Below are 20,348 nucleotides of genomic sequence, written 5' to 3'. Positions count from 1 at the left end.
TTCTTTGGCTCGGCGGCGAAAGGCAGATCACGCTTCCAGCCACAAAAATCAAAGATGCAAGGCTTTAGAAGTCCTTTGATATGACTGCAGTTCATATTGGGAAGGGTTAGCATGAATGGTTTCCCAGCCAGCAAGCAACAGGGATTGCAGGCATAAGCCCGTTCTGCCCAGCTGCCTTGTATCTCCATCACAACCAGTTTGGAGCTCTGGAAGGACATATCTTCAACACGGCTGGTATTGTGACAACGGTTCCCGGTCTGAAACCTGAAGTGACTTCATAGTGCTGTACAATGCTGGTTTTACAGAATCTTTGCCTCCTCACTGCTCCCTGACCTCTGGAGACCCAAACTTTTCATGTTTAGTCAACTTCTTGGCTTACCATCACAGACTGAGCGAACAGTTCCATAGGAACTTCCTACCCTGTAGGTAGATGAAAGTAGTGGAGGCATTCTGCTGTCTTGATTAGTTCGTATTCTGACCTGACCTAGCCAGTTCTGATAGATTCTGGATGGGTCTGATCCAGAGAGAGTCTGGGAGATGAAGCCTAGCATGATAACGTCTGGGCCATTCCAAGGCTTAGTGCTGACTTCATTCAAGAGCCACTAAACTTCTGAATCCATTCCAGATTCCCTTCTTGTTCAGTTTTTGGCAGATTGGGTCTAATTTATTTAAGAATTGCCAAGATTTTCTAATGTTGAATCCACCTGCTTCTCCTCTTCCTGAGATAAACTTGTGTCAAACTGGCCACAGTCCAGGCATATTACACGTTATAATGTGTACGGACCATATAGCATCTTTGATGGAGTGGAAGGATAAAAAAACCTGACATCGTTGGCAGGCAGGAGTGATTAAATCATTGTCTGACCAGTCTTTCTTCTGAAACCAGGGTTGTTGTTTTTCCTGTATGCACTCTGCATGCACAAAGACACACAAGCGATTGCGCTAAGTGAGACACCAGGCTTGGCTTGGAGAAACCGGGCAATTTGTTGAGTGTGTTGTTTGTGCTGATCGCAGCCCTTCCGAGCTGGCTAGTTTCCATGGGGACCTGTGGAAAATGGACAGCGAGAGTTATGTGGAGCTCCCCTAATGGGGTCATGCCAGCTCCAAAACAATTGAAGGAAATCACATGTCAACCTTAGCCTTTATTTTTAGTGGCAGACAGAATGTGACAAAGCCATGTGCCTTGTCCTAGTCACGGTGGTGTCTCTCAGGCAGAGAGAGAGAGAGTGAAATCCACTTGAAACAGAACAGAACATAGCTCAGAGCCAGCCCTGCCCCTAAATGGAATCAGGCAGTTACCCTTGGGCACCATTTAAGGGCAGCAAAATGTCCATTATTATTTCTACTCCATTTGCGTTTGCTTTTGCTTTTTCTCCTCTGGCACCAAAGTGTCTCAGATTGACCTTCACGTGTCCTTGCAGCTGCATGATTGCTGTTTTAAGGGGTGGTAAATGTCAGCTGTATGGCCACACAGCAGTGGTGATGGAGTAGAACGGTCTTGCCGTTTTGGCTCGGGGGCTGCGGTCTTCATTGACAAGATTTCTTCCGAACACAACGTTGATCCTTGTGGTGTGACTATAGGTCTGGCCCAGCAACTGAGTGAGCTCACAGCACCGGAAAAAAGTGTTGAAGCATGCAAAAGGAACTATCAGGAACTCCAGGATTTGAACTGGACTGAGATGGTACTTAGCCTAATGAACTTACTGGGTCTTTTTAAGTTCAGAGGCCTCAGAACTATCTTGAGGCATGGGAAGGAACTAAGACAAGCACCATATGGGAGCCTCTGGGGTGGCTTGCATGAACATAGGAACTCAACTTATAATCGTTTAGTTTTAGTTGTTTGAGATCCCCGTATTGCCATGGGTGATGTTGGGCCAGTGGCGTCCCCTGCACCAAGGGGTGAGGATAAAAGGGGGAAGCAATAATGATGCATGCTGCCCTTGAGATCCTTGGGGAAAGAATTGCCCCCCCCCTCCTTCTTGCTCATGGCCCCTTGGCTAGCTGGCTGCCATTCTGATGTTGAGCTGATCCCTCAGAACCAGGGGCTAGTCTTTCACTGATGGTTGGAAACAAGGAGCTCCAGGCTACACTCTGCAGTTGGGAGATGGCTGGGTTGCAAGGAAAGCACATAGCAGTCGGTGTCAGGTTTCCTTACTCCGTCTTTTTTTTTTCCTCCCCAAAGGATTGAATCATGAATTATGCAACAACTGATGCAATTTGCACATCAGAAAACATTACAATCAATTAGAAAAGCACTTCCTGTTAAAAAGGACAGGCATAAAACAAGTGCCTAAAACATGACTGCGCAACTTGTGGCCCAGGGGCTGCAGATGGCGTGCTGAATCCATGCTGTCAGCTCCCCCCCCCCGGCCCAGAAAACCCCTCATTGCTATGTCCGTCCTGTGGGAGGCAGCGGAAACATTTCTCCTGGGGGGAAGGTTGAAACGATAGCCGTAACTTTCAGACGCTGGCCCATGTTGCTTTTTAACCATGAAAGTCCTTCATGGCTTAAGTCAGTGAAGGACCACCCCACCCCATGTGCACCTACTTCTCGGAGCAGGGCCAGAAGAACAGAACTCCACTGAACCTCCAGCTGAGAATGGGGGCTGGGGGGGGTCCTTCTGGCAGCTCCTGTTCTAGGAGACCCCCTTCCTATGGAGTTGAGAACAATTTTTCATTTATCCTTTTAGAAGGGCCAAAAGACTTTTACAGTTCACCATGCTTTTCAATTCTCCTTGTGATTTTTATGGATTGTGATAATATTCTGGAAAGCAGGATGTACATTGTAAAAATTTTTAAAAATCATAAATAAGTGTATGCAACTTCCCTTTTCATTGGCGTTCAGGACAATATTCATGAACATCCTTCTCAACCCTTTACATCAGCTTGGGGTGACCTGACAGACAGGCCATGAAAAACCAGACAGAAGCTTTGCTCTGTGGTGCTCAAATATTGGTTCCTTAGCCCACTGCCTGACACTGCCCATGCTCCTTATTTTCCCTTCCTAGTTTATCTCTGCAGTAACCTTGTAAGTAGGTCAGCAAGTGGCCTGAAGTCAGCCAAACTACAGAAAATCTTTTTTACAGCCAGGAGCTACTTTTCCAGCTGCCACATGGTACAATCATTTCAAGCACCAGCATGGGCAGAACATGCTCCTCCCTTCCCCCCTGAACCGTTTGCTCAAGTTGAAATGGTCCCAGTGGTAGTTATTTGCCCCCTCTGTGCATGTGCAGCTGCCGGGGGGGGGGGTGTGGAATTCTTCCCTGAGGCCATTTTGGTTAAGGTAGCACCGAGTCATGTTTAACCCTTGGAGTGACGCCCTCTAGTGTTTTCTTGGCAGACTCAATACAGGGTGGTTTGCCATTCCCTTCCCCAGTCATTACCATTTTACACCCCCAGCAAGCTGGGTACTCATTTTACCGACCTCGGGTGGAAGGCTGAGTCAATTTTGAGCCGGCTGCTGGGATCGAACTCCCAGCCTCATGGTCAGAGCTTCAGACAGCATGTCAGCTGCCTTACCACCCTGCGCCACAAGTTTTAGTTACAGAAAATGGCAAAGAGGAAGGCAAGAACCTTTCCTTCCCCTTCACTGTTCTCCAAACCAAATTGGGTACTCACAGAATAATGGACTTTCCACGCAGCTGGTGTGAGGAAGGCGAGTTGGGTCAGGACAAACAGAACCTGGACCCAATTTGTTTTTTAAAAGCCTCTTGCAGTATGGCCCTGGGAACCCATTAGCAGAAATTGGACTTGGGTTCAAATCTCTGTGCTACTAGTACACCCCTCTAGCCCAGGGGTAGTCAAACTGCGGCCCTCCAGATGTCCATGGACTACAATTCCCAGGAGCCCCCTGCCAGCGAATGCTGGCAGGGGGCTCCTGGGAATTGTAGTCCATGGACATCTGGAGGGCCGCAGTTTGACTACCCCTGCTCTAGCCACTACACCAAACTGGCTGTTTGCTGCTAACAGAGTTGTGTAATCCTGGAAGCTTCGCTGTTGTGATGAGTGTAAGTTAGAAGTGCCTGCCTTAACCCAGGCAAGACTATGCCCCTCAAAGCAAAAATGGGGGGGGGGGTGTCATTGCCTTTACTGTTTTTGACAATGAACTGGCCTTAAAAAAAACCCAAAAAAACAGTCCACTGTCTTTCAGTTGATGAAAGCTGTTTCCCTGCAAGCCATTCTGCACCTTAAACTAAGAGAGACCATAACTCCTCCGCCCCCAACAACAACAACTTCACTTAGCTTGGGGCAAGTGGCAGATCAAATACATGAATAAATAAATGCAGAACGAGTACCTAGGACACTGACAGTGATTTAGAAACCAAAAACAGCAACAAAAATAGATTCCTCCCCCCAGCACTTTAGATTAAAGCAATTCAAACAAATGCAAATAAGATGAGTGTAGCTCAGATTCAAAAGCAGTGGGAAAGCAAATGATGAACTTAAACCATCATAATGCATCAGTAATAGCTGAGCTGGAGTGGGGGCATGCACAATATTTCTGTGCTGCCCTGTGCCTGAACGTTCATAGGCAGGAATGAAAAATATACAGAAGTGTATAAAGTGAAGCAGGGAGATGTTCCCACTGCAAAGACAGCTGGGCCAAAGCTCCTCTGTCTTTCCACATTGCGCTGAATGTAACTGCCGCAGACAGGAATATCGCCCCTTGCTGAGCCAGTGGGGGCTTCTCTCCTGCGTGGTTTTCACCAATAGACCCAGAGGAAGGGTAAACAGAAGGCATGGGAGGGAAGCCTGATGCCTCCCTCACCAGTGTTACTGAATCAAACAGAGATAAAGAACACTCTGAATATGATTCAAATAGGCAGCTGTGTTGGTCTGAAGCAGCAGAACAAATGTTGAGACCAGCAGCACCTTTAAGACCAACAAAAAGATTTATTCAAGGCATGAGTACACAGAAGCTCACACCTTGAATAAAACTTTGTTGGTCTTAAAGGTGCCACTGGACTAAAAAAATGTTCTACTCTGAAGCTGCGTTTCCCTCATCAAATGTGTGACCACAGTGTGGGTTGGGCACCCATGAACTGATCTATGTCCCACGTATTGTGTATTCTGACCCTGAGAGTGATTCTCTTGATCTGGCCAGCAGAGAACAGTTGATTGTGTGATGGGGAATGTTTCCCTATCTCAGTTTAGACATGGTCACATTTGATTGGCTACCTGGTGCCCTGGACATCGTCACATATCCTACATGATTCCTGGCAGGCCTAATCTTTTGCAAAAACAGGAGAACTCAAAAATAGTACCAAAAAAAAATCATCAAAGGAGAAGCAAAGCTGTGAAGTATTAAGAGTAGAAACCAGAGGGAGAATAAACAGGGAGGGCATTTCTTGGCTCATCACAGTAGCAAAATGTTCCAAGGTGGTCCAAAAATGTTGATATGTAGCGCTACCACCTGACAACTCCCATGAAACTGTGGGAGAACATATGCCTTTAAGATCATCAGAAAATGTGGGATATTCTTTCACTTGGCAGATCATCCAGTAATTGTGACTTCTCCAGCTGAAGCCTGAATGACTTAATGGGGACTGGGGTGACATAATGCACAGTAGCGGTTGGTTTTATTTAGACTATGAGCACAGATGCTTAATTGGAGCTGGTATTTATTAACATAAGCTGCTTTGTCATCCTGAGATCTGAGCTAATCAAAATATTATATCTATCATGCTGGGGGGGAAATGTCATTCCCCCCCCTCCCCACCTGTGATTATGGTTCCTTTTTTTTTTTAACTTATCTTTGGTTTACAAACAAATCCAGTAAAGGCTGACAAGTATGGATTAGAAACGTCGGACTAATAATCCAAGACCACATCCCGCATTGGCGTCCTCTTCTTATATTTCCTAAGCTGCTTAATTTTCAAGGATCTTCATGGGTGGTTCATCCAGTATCACTTCTGTCCCTGTGTGGTCTTCTTTTTAAAGTTTTGCTCTACAGGAGATAATCAGTCTCCTAGTTAGATGAGAATCTAGGAGATCCGTTCAGGAGCCTACCCAGCTGTTTCAAACTTGAAATAGCCACTGCATGGGGTCTTAATTCAGATTGGCGCCACATACATGGGTGTGCGGTTTAACTCGTCCTTGCTTGCATTGTTTTGCTGATCAAAACAGCCTCTCATGTTCTAATTACGACTAATCTGCCTTGAATCTCAGCAAGAAAGGCGGACATAACGTAAATAAATGATATAATCTGAGGATCGTAGTAGGGGGCAGTCCTGGGGCCATTCCGCACAGAAAAAAAAGCCTTACCCCAGCACAATGGTGTAACACTGTATAAAAATGTGCCGCCTGGAATTCCTCAACTGCTTCCTGACATTTTGACGGCTCTTTGAAATGGTGTACAAAGGGAACACGCTAGACACATTCCTCTCTTCCGCCTGTCAATCAAGACAGGCAGCAAATCCCCTTCCTCGCTTTTTAAAGGGACTGCGAAGTCCGCTATTTTTTTTTAACCTCTTCGTTTTAATGCATATGCATTAATTAATAGATGCATTGGGCTCCTTTCATTGTAATCCCTCTTGAAATCTGGAGCCTTAATGCTTTTTAAAACATTGGAGGGGGGAATTTGTTTTGTTTTGTTTTTTTGGTGGGGAACAGGCATACTTACTGGGCAAACTGGTGGGGAATAGCTTATTTTTTGCTCTGCCTGGACGATTGTGCGCCTATTCATCCCCATTCTGGGTGAAGAGAAAGGGAGGTGGGCTCAAGGGTGGTCATTGGAACTGGAAATCTCGCTCCTCCAGCCACTTTTGTAACGCACGTGTCTTGTGTGAGTGACTTGCTGGCTGCTCTCATCCTGCTAGCATTACTTCGCAGGGGTAATCCAGTTTTGTGGATTTCCCTGCGAGCGCTATAAAATGGAGGATGTAGCAGCCAGTTTGCAGATGTTACGCTGGATGTTCACAACATCATGCAAAACACCCAAAAAATGGCGTTTACAAACGGTAAGGATTTCACTTTTTTTAACAGGTGCGGAATGGCCCCTGGTCTCTGCTCATAAGAGTTTGACAATGGCTGACTGGGGGGGGGGGGTTAGTTTCTGAACCTCTTCTTCATGAGACGCTGACAAGTCCCCACAGCATAGCATAGCATGGCTGTACATTAAAAGGTTTTTTTGCAGATTGGTGTAAGGACACAGCATGAGCTGCTTTCCCATGTTAGTATTTTCCCAGCATGAAAAAAGGAAGTCTCCGCATCACAGAGGAGCTGAAAGGGGAATCCGTGGATTGAGTGTAGGAACACTTCCTTGATTGCCGCTGCTAAGCAGGGAGCAGAGCTAAATCCCACTTTCAAAATGCAGGGGGGCACCTCACTGCCATGCTGTGTCATCTCCCAGCCCTGTTCTTTGGAGGGCTTGCCTGTTCCTTTCCCTGCTGAGCTGCTGAGCTGCACCGTAGCATCACCGTGCTGCTCACTACAGAATGCAAAGAAAAGGTATTTGGGGTGTCCCTGGCACGCTCACGGTCTGCCTGCTGTTGATGGGAGTAGTGCAGCAGTTGGGTTGGGGGCGATGCCAGGAGTGAGGGGTAAGAACAGGTGTCTGTATGCCATGACTGTCGATTCGCCCTTGCCACTGCTGCTGTGACAGGAGTATTTTTTCTCGCTCCCAGATGGCCACGAGCCTTGCAATCTCTCTGAGAAATCTTGTTAGTTTTGTTTCTTTCTCTTGGAATTCCTTTGCCTCTCCCCCGCCCCTCCCCACACATGCACCGAAGTGGGAAGGGACAGACCAGTGGAATCAGTCAGGGCCACAGGGTAAATCTCTATATGGGAGCGGTTGGGACCTGGGCTTAGATGGACAGGTCAGGCAGATTGTGATCAGTCAGTGCTGCTTGCTGGACAGAAGTTAGATGGCTTTTAGAAGGCTCCCAGTCAATCAGAAGGCTGGGCTGTGAGCCAGCCAGAGCCTGGGGGAGTTCATAAAATCTGTAGGGGAAGTTAAGGAAAAGTTCAGCAGCTGGCGGAGGCTTCCAGAGGCCGGGGGGTGGGGGAGGTACCTGACACAGCCCAATGCCAGTGTTTGAAATGGACCCTTCAGCTGACATGGAACGCTGAAGCCTGTTCTGCCCTTATGGTAGCTGGCAAACGTTATGAAATCATACTGCACACGGAGATGATACAAGGGGGTCGACAGTGTTAAAATGCAGAAATGTTTCAAAACAAAACAAGGCAGGTTTACTCACTCCTAAAACCATGGCTGTGCTGGCAAATCTCCTAAAAACACCAGCATTTAGCAAGCAGAAAGTTTTTATTTGCTACATTTTTACCCCCCCCCCCCCTTGCTGACAAGGAGATCAGAGTGGCACGTTTAAGTCTCCCCTCTTCCATTTTACACTAAAAACAACCCTATGAGGCTGAGTGTGTGTGATCAGCCAAAGGTTACCCAATACATTTTGGGGCATAACAGGGCTTTGTACCTGGCTGTTTGTGAGCGTAGTCCAACACCTTCAGCCACTCTACTGCCTCGCAGAGAAAAGAAAGAGTAACGTGCTGTGCATTCCTCAGGCCAGTGAGTGTGTATTTGTGCAATTGTTTTCTTTTTTTCTAGTGGCACTTTGGTATTGGAAACAGGTAACGTGGCTAAGATTGGCCCAGAATCTAAAGTTGGTGGGCTGATTTTTTTGCATGAGTTTCGCAGCACTGCAAGAGCGACTCCGCCGTGTCACCTCAAGAGCCCTCTGTTGCTCATCCTTCTCCATTCCAGAATGCATCATCAGGACTCAGCTCAGTTGCTCCAAAATAGGCTTGTGCAGCATTCAAAGGGATATCTTCATTAGGCTTCTCATACCTTTGTTGTGCTAGAGCCACTTGAGGTGCAGGGTGGTAAGGCAGCCGACATGCTGTCTGAAGCTCTGACCAGGAGGCTGGGAGTTCAATCCCAGTAGCCGGCTCAAAGTTGACTCAGCCTTCCATCCTTCCGAGGTCGGTAAAATGAGTGCCCAGCTTGCTGGGGGGTAAAATGGTAATGACTGGGGAAGGCACTGGCAAACCACCCTGTATTGAGTCTGCCATGAAAACGCTAGAGGGCGTCACCCCAAGGGTCAGACATGACCCAGTGCTTGCACAGGGGATACCTTTACCTTTTACCTCTGTTGCAGGGAGGAAATGTTTTCCTTTGCCACGTTTGTCCAAGCAGGAATAATCCACAAAAATAATCAAATATGATTTCTGCCAAGATGATCTAGTTTCTCTCCCTGGTTAGATTTCTATTAAACTCGGTGAAATTTTGTTCCATGTCAGATCAGTAAAGCATATCTGAATCCAGTTGAATAAGGATTTTTTTTTTTGATGTCACGAATGGCTGCATCTTTTCTTAGTAGCATATGTATATTCTGTGTGTTTTCTGTGTCATGCAGGGAGCTGACTAATATATGAAAAAGAGGTCTGTAGTGTGATAATAACTCTTAGCACATGAATAATTATAAAAGCTAGATGGGATTTAAAGGCATTTAAATTTGTCATTGCTGCAGTGCTACTGGGAAGAATCTGAATAATTGCAGTGCCTCTAAAAAGGGAGTACGTAATATTTCCATCATTGAGAGACTGAAGATGTTTTTTTGGTGGAAGGGGAAAATAGATATCTTGAGATGCCTAAGTGCTTTGAAAATAATTGAATGGTTTGTGAGCTAAGTGTTTTCTTTTTTAAGGAAAGCACTTGAGAAAGTCTTATTACTCATTGTTTTCTGCATCTCTTTAAATTGTACAAAATGTAGAGTTACAACCCAATTTTGACAAAGAACTTTTACACTGGAAAGTTTGTGTGTGCAAACATATGCTTTGTCTTTTAAGAACAAATCATGGTGTTGGGGCATAGTAAGGAGCTGTCCAGAGTACCATGGATATGGGGTTGGTGGGTGGAACGGGGTTAGTATATGTACCAAGTATTTCCTACATAAACAAGATTCATCATTGATGATGAACACACATGTACATTCATCTGCTTTGGAAATGTTCTGGAGTCACCGGAATCTATTCCTTGAGCATCCTTTCTGTTTGTGCAGCATCCCCATGGCAACAGGAATCTATTGGAATTCAGCCTTTGTTGATGCGGCAGCATCCAGACCCTGAGATCCATCTGCAGCCAGAGGTCCTCCTATGGAGTCCTTCTTGCCATTGCTGCCAAGTAACCTATCCAAGAGGGCAGAGAGGAGTTCCAGTGTGCTGTCAAGGCATCACAGTGATGTCATCATCACATACCAGGGCCTTGATGCTTCTTAGGGGTCTCACCTGGAACCATTTCAGGTGAGAACCAGATCACAGATGGTCTGGCATTTGATATAAGATGGAACTATGCCACCTTCCCCTCCTTCCCCTCTGAATTCTCTTTCTGATTCCTGTTGCCAAAGTTTAATGACTGCCATAATTATTGCCTCCTCTCTCGAGTTTAGAAAATACTATCAGAGTGGAATTTATGGGAACAGGATGCCCATAAGAGACCACATAAAGGTGAAAATCAGGTCTCAATAGGCATTTTAGTGTTTTAAATTACTCAGTCTTCTTTCTAGAATGGAAATAATTCCTTGGGAAACAACTATGGGTTTTTTAAAAAACACATAGTTTGTACAGAGGACTGTGCATATACTGTTTCGCATGCCTTTCTGTTCCTCTTTTTCCTCCCTATTTTCCCTGCTTTCCCTCTAAATCACCAGTGCACATGTACTTGTTGGTAAAACCCTGCCAAAAGGCATTCTGGTGGTGATTCTGTGCATGACTGAAGATCTTTTAACATGTCAACTTTTACCTATGTGTGCATCATCAGAATGTGGTTTTGTGCAGTGTTTTATCAATGTGCATATTTGTTTCTGTAATATAGTGGCAAGGAAATATTCAAATGTACAGATAATAGCAGAAATTGCAGCAAATCTGAACAAAGCGTGCAACTAGTTCCAGAATCGATTGTTGAATTTTGCATACCTGAACTAAAGGAGTGGAATCAAGTCAGTGCAAAACTACAGAACAAAAAAGAATCAGAATCAAGAAATCCTTGAAGCAAAAAAAGGGGGGGAAAAGCATCCAATGCCTTTATGTCATGATTGCAGCTTATAAATTTACATTGTGCTTTTTAAGTTACATCTTTAACAGCATTCATGGGGACATGCAACAATTACATAGGACTAGAACAGCATTTCAAACAGCAGTTCAATTGTCCTTAAGCAATACTTGATACTCCTCTGTACGGTGGGAGGCACAATATGCAATGACTTTGTTGAAGCAGAGGACCTAGCTACAGAACATGTTGTTTGCAGGTCTGCCCTGACTACTGTTGTCTAGATGCATGCTGGGAGTTCCTTCTTGAAACTTAACTCTCAAGTGTTCAGCAGCCCAGTTCTGGTTGGGACCATGACACCAGCTGGGGGGGGGGGAAGATTGTGCCCCCCTCCCAGCTGTTTTCTCAATGTGTAGTATCCCTGGAAAGCACTGTTTTTGTTGCTGGGTACCCTATCCGTGTGCCTATGCTTCATCAAAAGGGCCAGAAGCAGCTCCCCAGGGCCATTTCTGATCAAGAAAGAAATGAAGGGCTTAAACCCCCTCTCCTTATGCACCATGGACCCAATCTGAATTGGGCTCTTGCTTGCCTGGGAATTTATGTTTCAGCCCTGAATGTCTAGCTGACAAACATAAAGTGAACTCTTAAAACAATTTATCCCTTAGTTGGGTCCTGAGTTGATTGAGGTCTAGATAGTGTTTGAATTGGAGACCTCCTGGAAGCCCTCTAGAAACTTTCTTGAGTTTTATGATAGAAGAAGGGATTCCTAGACTGGCAATTAATGGATGGAAGGCTAGAGCTACCAGGAGAAAGATGGTAGGCTGAATTCCAGACCCTCCTCTCTCATCTCCTGCAAACATATGGCTCCTTAAAATGTTCCTATGCTCTCTTTTCTTTCATTTTTCCTCTTTACTTTTGCAGCCTGAAGAACCAGTAGAGGGTCCCGATCTCCAAGTCAGTGTACCCAGCGCAGATTTCTTCTTTGCAGAAGAGTCCTTTGCCTACAGACATGATGCTTTTTGGACAATGAGCACTTACTGAGTGGCATCATAAATGTAAAGCTAATCTTTGCTTTTGGACTATGAATGGATTTTACTTTTATTTTTATTTTGTGGTGAGTAACAAGATTCAGATGGATTTTTTTTTAATCCTTTGGAAGTAGATTCTATATATTCAACCTAAAATCAAGAGTATGTTTAAAACTGTAAGATACAAAACAAAACTTTTAGGTTAATTTTCAGATACCACTGGAATAATTTTTTTTCTTTTTCCATATTTATTCTTAGATTTCTTCAGAGAGTATAAGATCCTATTAAATTATCCATGATTGTGATGTAAGTAACCCGTCTTCAGCAAGAAATAAACATATTATCTTCACCTTATTCTGCATGGTTTTTCTCATCCACATAACAAGGGATGATAAAATAATTTCCATCTTTTGAGTGATGGATGATGATGACTTTGTCCCTTTTTTTCTTGCATTAATGGTGGTAGGGAAGGAAAAGTTAGGCATACATGAAATTCCTGCAAGCTAAAGGGCATCTTCAACTTTGTCAAACTATGGATTTCAAATACAGGTCAGAAAGGCAAGAGAAAATAATTCTTAGAAGAATTTAGACAGAAGCATTGTTTCTCATGATATGGACACACATTTCTCTTATTACACTGCTACCTCTAGTGAAACTGGCTGTGCAGGTTTTTGAAACAGTACAGAACCTGCATAACTTGTTGGACCAATTGTGAAAGTAGAATGAGTTATTCACAGATCCCTGGACAGTGGCCCTCCACACCTGCTTGCTTCATCTTGTTCCTCCTCCTGAAGGCAGCAGCTCTTGCAATCTTAAGCTGATCCTGCCTCTCCTCCCTGACCATCATTGGGAGTTTCTCTTGTAATTTTTGTTGTCTCTACCCTTCCCCCGCTAGCTCCCAATCTGCCATGGAAGCTTGGGTGACTTTTGGACAGTTTTTTTCTTTCTAAGCCTAACCTGCCTCATAGGGATGTTGTGAGGAAGACAAATGGAAGAGGGGGCAAATAATGCCATGATCCATAGTGGGGATAAAAGAAAGGTATAAAGTCTAAATAAATAGATTAATGTTCTTAAAACTCTTCCAGCTCAATCAGTACTCAAAGATTCAGGACAAGATTCTGGTTAGGAAATAATCCTGGCCACCCATATATTGAAGCAATTGGAAACAGATGTATTTTAACTCAATGCAAATCTTAAAATATGTACTCATTTTGGTTTGTTTGGCTTTACATTAATCTTGGAGCAAGTTGTAATTAGAGGCAGAGATTGAGGTCAAGGGGAGAAACCTAATTTTCTTTGGGATGTTCACGAGTTGGCAGGTTGTGTGCAGTGAGCTCCAATGATCTGTAATTATGGCATCTATTTTTCCCGAGATTTACCAAGGAACAGAGGCACATTTTGTCCTGATATCCATGCTCCTGGTCCATATATATGGGATTTTCTATATACTTACCAGATTTCTGGGAGAGAGAAGAATTTTGGATTGTGTTTTTCTGTAGCCCATAACCTGGGGGAAAATGTAAGCAGTTCTTTAAAATCAGATAACATTCAGAAGCAGAGTCTCCAACGAGAAAATAAGGTCCCAGATTTTAAACCATGCGTTTAAATGACTACAACAAGGTGTTTAAAATGTCCTGGACACATTTTTAAAGACCATTTGATTGTCTCTGGCACCGGGAAGATAACATAAAAGTTAGAAACAGTGCTTCCTGCCAAAATCCCTCCTGCTTCTATCAGCACCATCCCAGGAAAATAAACTGATTGTAACTCCTCAGATTTGCTGAATGCTGACTTCAGAAGGTGCGTCTTTGAGGGAAAATGAGAGCTGAGGAGAAGCAGCACCCTTCTGCTTCTCAGGCCAAAGAGAAAATGGAGTCAAGATGTACAACATGATCTACACTAACTCCCCCTCCAAGAGTTGCCTGGCAACTGGCTAGAGATGGAGGTGGGTCCTTACTGTGGCAGGAGACGCTAGAATCGTTGTCACTGCATGATGATGTAACTTCTGGTGCAACCCAGAAGGGCTGGCCCTGAACTAGAGCAACACTGTTGCCCCCAACACTATGATTCCCAAACACTGATTCCAGAATAATTAAACCAGCACCAGAATGAAATTCAGCAGATATTTACCAGGGAAAATATATGAGACTATAGATGAGGAGGTAGGGAGGGTGGTCACAGACAGGCAGAATAATGGCAATAAGTACGTAAACATCCCCCAGTACTTCCCTCTCCCACCTCCAGAGGTACCATGAAGCCCTGCCCCTCCCTGGGGTCAGGGCTGACCTTGGGCCAGCCGCTCTTTCTGTCAGCCTGGCACAGTTACTGTGAGGGTTAGATGGACAAGATGGAAACTGACTATGTTGCCTTGAGCTCGCCTAAAGAAGGTAAGAAGCTTTTTATTATTAGTAGTGTACTGAACATTAGCAATAACAAAGAGAAATAATAAATAGTTAACAAAAGCTTGACATTAAGGAAACCACCGGTTCCCTCTTGACCAACCATTGATGAAGCCTTGGGCTCTGTGGTCCACAGCTGAATTTGCCTGAGAAGGAAGTGCAGATTGTCCCTCGGAGGGCTTCTGGCTGCTCCCACCTATTTATCCTGGAATCTTCTTAATACCCAGCGTTCTTATACTGTGGCCCCATTGTCTGTTTTAAAAGCATGTATTCCCATTTATATTGATGGGACTGAATCCATAATATGTCCCCTGAGGATGTGTGGGATGTCGCCTTTTGAAACCCGTTTCTTTTTGTGCCATCCTTGCATTGTTCGCATACGTATGTAGGAGGCAGCCAGCAACCTTGCAGCTGCTGAAAGAGCTTTGCCAAGGTCTCCACAATTAAGCGGCTGAATAGCTGGCGTGATAATTTGATACTGGGATCCATATTAGCTACGTTCATGACTCATCTTTTACCAGAAATGACACAGAACCACAGATGTTAATGGAATATAGGGGAAGGGTTCCTTTCTGTACCTTGGCTACTGGAACAAACATTTTTTTTGGGGGGGGTGTCATTTATTGTTTTGATTTTTAAAGAGGATGATTCAATATTCTGCAGCATCCCCGCCCTTCGCTCTTCCAGTTCTGCTCCCTCCAAAGCCCCCCATTGTTTCTTTCTCACTTCTCCTTCTGTCTAGGATTGCCTCACAGGATACCTGCAATGCACTTCCTCTCTCAGGTCCTTCAGACCTCTCCTCAACGCCCACCTTTGCCACTGAGAAAAGGCACCACCACATAGTAGAGAAGGACACAGACATTCTAATTGCTGGTCTTATTTAACCCATTGTTCCTCCCAACTTTTCAAAACCACTCTGCTGTCTGTTCACAGCTGTGACTATACTTTGTGGGTGCAGCGGTTCAGGTGTCAGAGGAAAACTGGGAAGACCTGAGTTCCAATGAGGTTGTGGATCAATGGTAGAGCATCTGATTGGCATGCAGAAAACCTCCGGTTCAATCCTCATCATCTCCAGTTTTTTTCTTTAAGAAATAAATAAATCTGATAGTAGGTGATGTGAAGGATCCCAGAGAGTTGCTGCCATTCAGAGTGGACAACACTAACCTCAATAAACTCTGTACAGAGAAGCTTTGTGTGTTTACCCCAAAGCTCAGTGGACAACCTTGGGCTTCTTTCTCTACCTCAGAGGAGGAGGAGGGTAGCATGTATACTTCCTTGAGCTCCTTAAGGATGAGGGGCACAAGGAAGCTGGATTGTGGTTCCCTTTACCTATCCATTCTTATGGTCAGTAGCCGGAGGATGTAAATCAGGGATGGCCAATGGTGGCTCTTCAGAATGTCCATGAACTACAGTAAACATGAGCCCCTGCCAGCACATGCCAGCTAAGGCCCAACAGCTGGGATGGCTCATCAAAGAGTGTTTCTGGATACATATTTGGTTATTTCCCAGGCCAGTGACCCAGCACTGTGAAGGGGGGAGGATGACACTGTGCACAGCAACAGTTGTTGCTGTTGATGTTATTATGGAATCGAGGTAGGCTAGGAGTTCTGGTTGGATGGTGGAGCTGTCAGGTATTCATGTGCTGAGTCATTCTCTTCACTGTCCCTCCTCTCCTAGGGAAAGGAGAAAGACTAAAGCTCCATGTGGCTTAGTTGGTTGGGATCCAACCTTCAGAGGGGAGCCAGGTATAGGAAAACACTTTGCATTATGAGTTTGTGACATAAGATTGTGATGGGGAAAGATTGGGGGGGGGGGACAGCATTGCCATTCTGTGGGGCAAATGTGCATAAAAATGTAGTTTCTTCCTGCATTTCTTGGGATTTGTTTTTATACCAGATTTTGGTCTTTAATGGTCACTGAGCAAAACAACTGCCTGCATTTTCATTGGTTTTGCTGCTTGTGCAAATGGGGTGGGAATGTCCATTTGGGGTGAGAACATCCATTTCAAAACAAGCATGTAGTGACTTCTGATGCAATGGAGCGCTTCTTCCCTAGCTCCTGTGTGTCCAGTGGGCTGCCACCATGACCCGTCTGACTTGACTCTGTGTACATGACACGGCTACGCCAAATGAAAATACGTCATCTCATAACAGACAGTCAGTTGGTTATTCTTTGTTTATTGTGTAGCAGTTACCTGCAGGAAGCATATAATAATATAAAATATGTAACCAAGTCGATACAGCGGTTATGCAGACAGATTGGCCAATCGTCCTAAATACTAATATCTAAATTTTCAATCCACTCAGTCGCAGCTGGAGATTGACAGGTTCAAACCTCCATTCTCCAATTGGTGGGTGGGTCAGTCACAATCTCTCGACCTCAACTGCCTCACAGTATCGTTTTGTTATTGAAATGTAAGACAGGGCATATTTATTTATTTAAAACATTTCTATCTCTATGGAAGTGGGGTCCCCAAGCAATATGTGATGCCCTGTTTGGAGAAAGGGTGGGAAAGAAGTGTACTGAATAAACAAACATGGCTTTTCATTAGCAGCATTTGCAAATGATCAAAATTTGCTATTTCCATCGTCCTATTGGTTCATTTTTTATTATTGGTTTCAGTTTTCTACTTTTTGACATTGGATCCAGATTAGATTGGTTATGGTACTTGACCAGGGTACAGAATATATACAGATAAAATAAGTTAAAACTTTCAAAAAAAGCCTCCCCCCAAAACAGGAAAATTCTAAGAATCATAAATAACAAGGTTAAAAATTTATGCGTGGATAATCTAATAACCATTGTAAACATACCAAGTAGCAAAACCTTTGGCATATTTTGTAGATTGTATTGTCTGAGCACATTGTATAATTTGTGTATGCCATTTTTATGCATATAGTGCATAATGCCAAGGTGTTGATGAATGAATAGTGTTGAAAAATGTGCATGCTTTACTGGAAAATGTTAATGTGAGGAAACAGAATATGATGCAAAACCAAAATTGTTGGCTTGATCCATGGAAGGGAGAAGTAAATTAAAACAACAATCAGAAATGTAACAGGGAATTTCAGATCAAAATGGCAAGGCTGAGAAATCCATCATCATCCCTCAATGCATCCTGATAGGATGTTCATGCAATAAGAATGAACACTGTGCAGTAAACCTAGAGCATTAGAGGAAACACTGTCCCAAGAGGAGAACTATTTTCTTTTTTGCTTTTATTTTTCTGTTGTAAAGAGGAGCCAGAAATATTCAACCAAATACACTGGGCCTTGGAATGTCGGGGGGGGGGGGCGAGCTGGGGTAGACTGCCCATTGTGGCCAACTGAAAACTCCCCAAGGGCTGACAGCCGGGGAGGACACCTCTAGTGAATGGCTCCCCTGGGACCAAGCTGGCTTGGGAGGAGGCAAGAGACTAGTCTAGCCATGTATGCCTCTCAGCAGCAACAGACGATATGCATGACTCCCCTAGGCTGCTGGACCTTTCTCCACTGGGGGCTTGGGGAAGAGGGGACATGGCTCTTTCCAGGGCTGTTTGGGAATCCCAGTCTGCCTGGGTGGGACAGGATAAAACCAACCTTTGCACTCCTCTGGCAATGGAGAAAGGGGAGATTCACAGAGAGTGTAGAATACGGGCTGGGTTAGCTCCCCTCTGCTGCTGAAAAGACAGTCTACTGGAAACCCTGCTGCCATGGGAAACAGCAGTTGTGTAGCTCTGATGGCAACAGGGATGCCTGTTACACAAGATAGAGAAGTCTCCCAGGAAAAGAATGGGGCAGGATGAATGCCTGGGATGCAGCAGTCTATTTGAAGCAGGCTTTTTCAACCTTTGGACTGTGAATTGTTGTTAGTTGCCAAGTGGTGTTCAACCCATCGCGACCCCACGGACAATGATCCTCCAGGCCTTCCTGTCCTCTACCATTCCCCAGAGTTCATTTAAGCTCGGACTCTGGGGAATGGTAGAGGGAATGGGGAATGCTTCAGTGACTCCATCCAGCCACCTCATTCTCTGTCGTCCCCTTCTTCTTTTGCCCTCGATCGCTCCCAGCATTAGGCTCTTCTCCAGGGAGTCCTTCCTTCTCATGAGGTGGCCAAAGTATTTGAGTTTCATCTTCAGGATCTGGCCTTCTAAGGAGCAGTCAGGGCTGATCTCCTCTAGGACCGGTTTGCTCGCCTTGCAGTCCAAGGGACTGTGAATAAGCCCCTGAAATATTTTTCAGGCTTTGAGGAGCCCTAGAATCAGGCCAGAAGTGATGTCAGCTGGCTAGGCCTTCCTGAGGAGGACTCAGGGTGCAGCAGCTCCCTTCCGCTTTGGGTCTGAAGCCATCTCTTGGGTCTGGAAACCAGAAGTTGGGATGGCAGAGTGCTATGACTGAGTGTTGTTTCATTTACTGTTAATCTCTGTCAGATGCCTTGAAAGGCTGGGGGTAAATTGGCCACATGGATAAATACTTGCAGTTCGCTAGCTGAGAGCAGTGCTTCCTTCCGTGTTCCTGGTTCCCTCCAGTCCAGAAACATCATATGAGAGAGAGAGAGAGAGAGAGAGAGAGAGAGAGAGAGAGGCTGGGCTGGACTGACTGGTCCCACCTCTCCTGGGTGGGGTGTTTCTATGGGCAGCACAACTAGAGGCTGTAAGGAAGAGTGCAGGCTGGGGAGGTGAGCCTCAGTTGCCTTTCTGACCTGCACTGTAGGCAGGCAAGTGAGGAGGAAGGTGAGGTCCAGTCCTGCTACCAGCCTGGTGGGATTTCCTCTTCATCCTGGTTGGTGCTGCAGTAGGGCCTATCTGAGACACAGTAGCAGGCAGAAGCACTGCCAGTTGTCTCCTCCTGCACAACCCTGCCCCTCTCAAATGCCATCTTCCAGAGTGGCCACTTGCGAAGGATGCACTAGACGCAGGGGTGGCCAAACTGTGGCTCTCCAGATGTCCATGGACTACAATTCCCATGAGCCCCACTAGGGCAAGCTGCCTGACCTTTACAAACAGCTGCAGGTGAGACTGCCAGGGCATTGATGGGATTCCCCCCATGTCTACTCTGTGCAAGGCTGTTATGCCAAGGGGAGTGGTTGGGCAGTGGCAGGTGCAACATGGCAATATCGTGCCAGCAAGGATTACTCTTGTTCCTCTGGGTCACTCAGTACTGGGACCTACTCAGATATAGGAGTTTCTAAAGCCAAAAGTTGGCCGTCCCTTTCGAGGAGCTCCTGACCGGAGTTCTGATGAACACGGCAAGAACTCTCCACCTCAGCATATTTTAGCAAAAATTATCATCCCTCTTATTAGCCACCCACGTATCGCCTCTGGGAAGACAGAGAACTCCACTGCCACAGTAGATGAAAGCAACTCTTATTCTCTGATACATTAGAATGTTGCTCCCCTCCGATGATTAATTTCTCTTTAGTGACTATTTTAAGCAGTTCATCTTTGTCAGTTTCCTGCTGCATCCACTTAATTAGCAACTCCTGACCTTTTAAAGAGTGCATTCCATAAAATTCAAAGGATGAATCTGAAAATCTAGTTTGATTTCTCCTTCTGGCCATCACTAGCAATTTGCTGGGCTTGCGCTGAACTGGCCCATTGCCCTGTGACGTTCCAGCTGCACGTTCCTCTCCAGTGTGGATTCTCCTGGACCTTTTACACACCAGGAATTCAGCCCAACTTACTGCTCATCTAGGATCAGGCCAAATCCCTGCTTCCTGATGACATTATGGATAGGTGTCGGCCCGGGCCCGGGCCTGGGCCTGGGCCTGGGCTTGGGCTTGGGCCAACTCAGGCCCTCAGTCGGCCTGTTACATTACAGTCTAATATTCTGATATATTATTCCAAATAAGAAAATAAAGAGGACATAGGGACATTCTGGGGGATTGGTGAGAACACTGATGTAATGGCTGAATGAGGTTAGCATATATAGTGAAATAAGA

The 20,348-nt window shown here is 45.2% G+C and overlaps 1 protein-coding gene across 9 annotated transcripts in view; it reads left to right on the top strand.

The window, feature by feature from the left end:
• ZMAT4 (zinc finger matrin-type 4) overlaps window positions 1-12,379 on the top strand; it is a 172,891-nt gene extending 160,512 nt beyond the window's left edge. For 6 of the 9 annotated variants that reach the window (XR_013225872.1, XR_013225874.1, XR_013225875.1 and 3 more), the window contains 2 exons: window positions 10,017-10,257; window positions 11,924-12,379. Coding sequence is in view for 2 of the 9 variants with exons in the window: in XM_077305922.1 (XP_077162037.1) it covers window positions 11,924-11,939 (16 nt within the window). In the remaining 7 variants the exon portion in view is untranslated. The remainder of the gene's footprint in view (window positions 1-10,016; window positions 10,258-11,923) is intronic. The other 3 variants (XM_077305923.1, XM_077305922.1, XR_013225873.1) reach the window with 2 other exon arrangements.
• The last annotated feature ends 7,969 nt before the right edge of the window (window positions 12,380-20,348 follow it).

The sequence above is a fragment of the Paroedura picta genome, chromosome 12 (assembly GCF_049243985.1).
Source record: "Paroedura picta isolate Pp20150507F chromosome 12, Ppicta_v3.0, whole genome shotgun sequence".
NCBI lineage: Eukaryota > Metazoa > Chordata > Lepidosauria > Squamata > Gekkonidae > Paroedura > Paroedura picta.
Note: the sequence above shows the minus strand (reverse complement) of the source record. Positions and strands in the feature narration are given on the sequence as shown.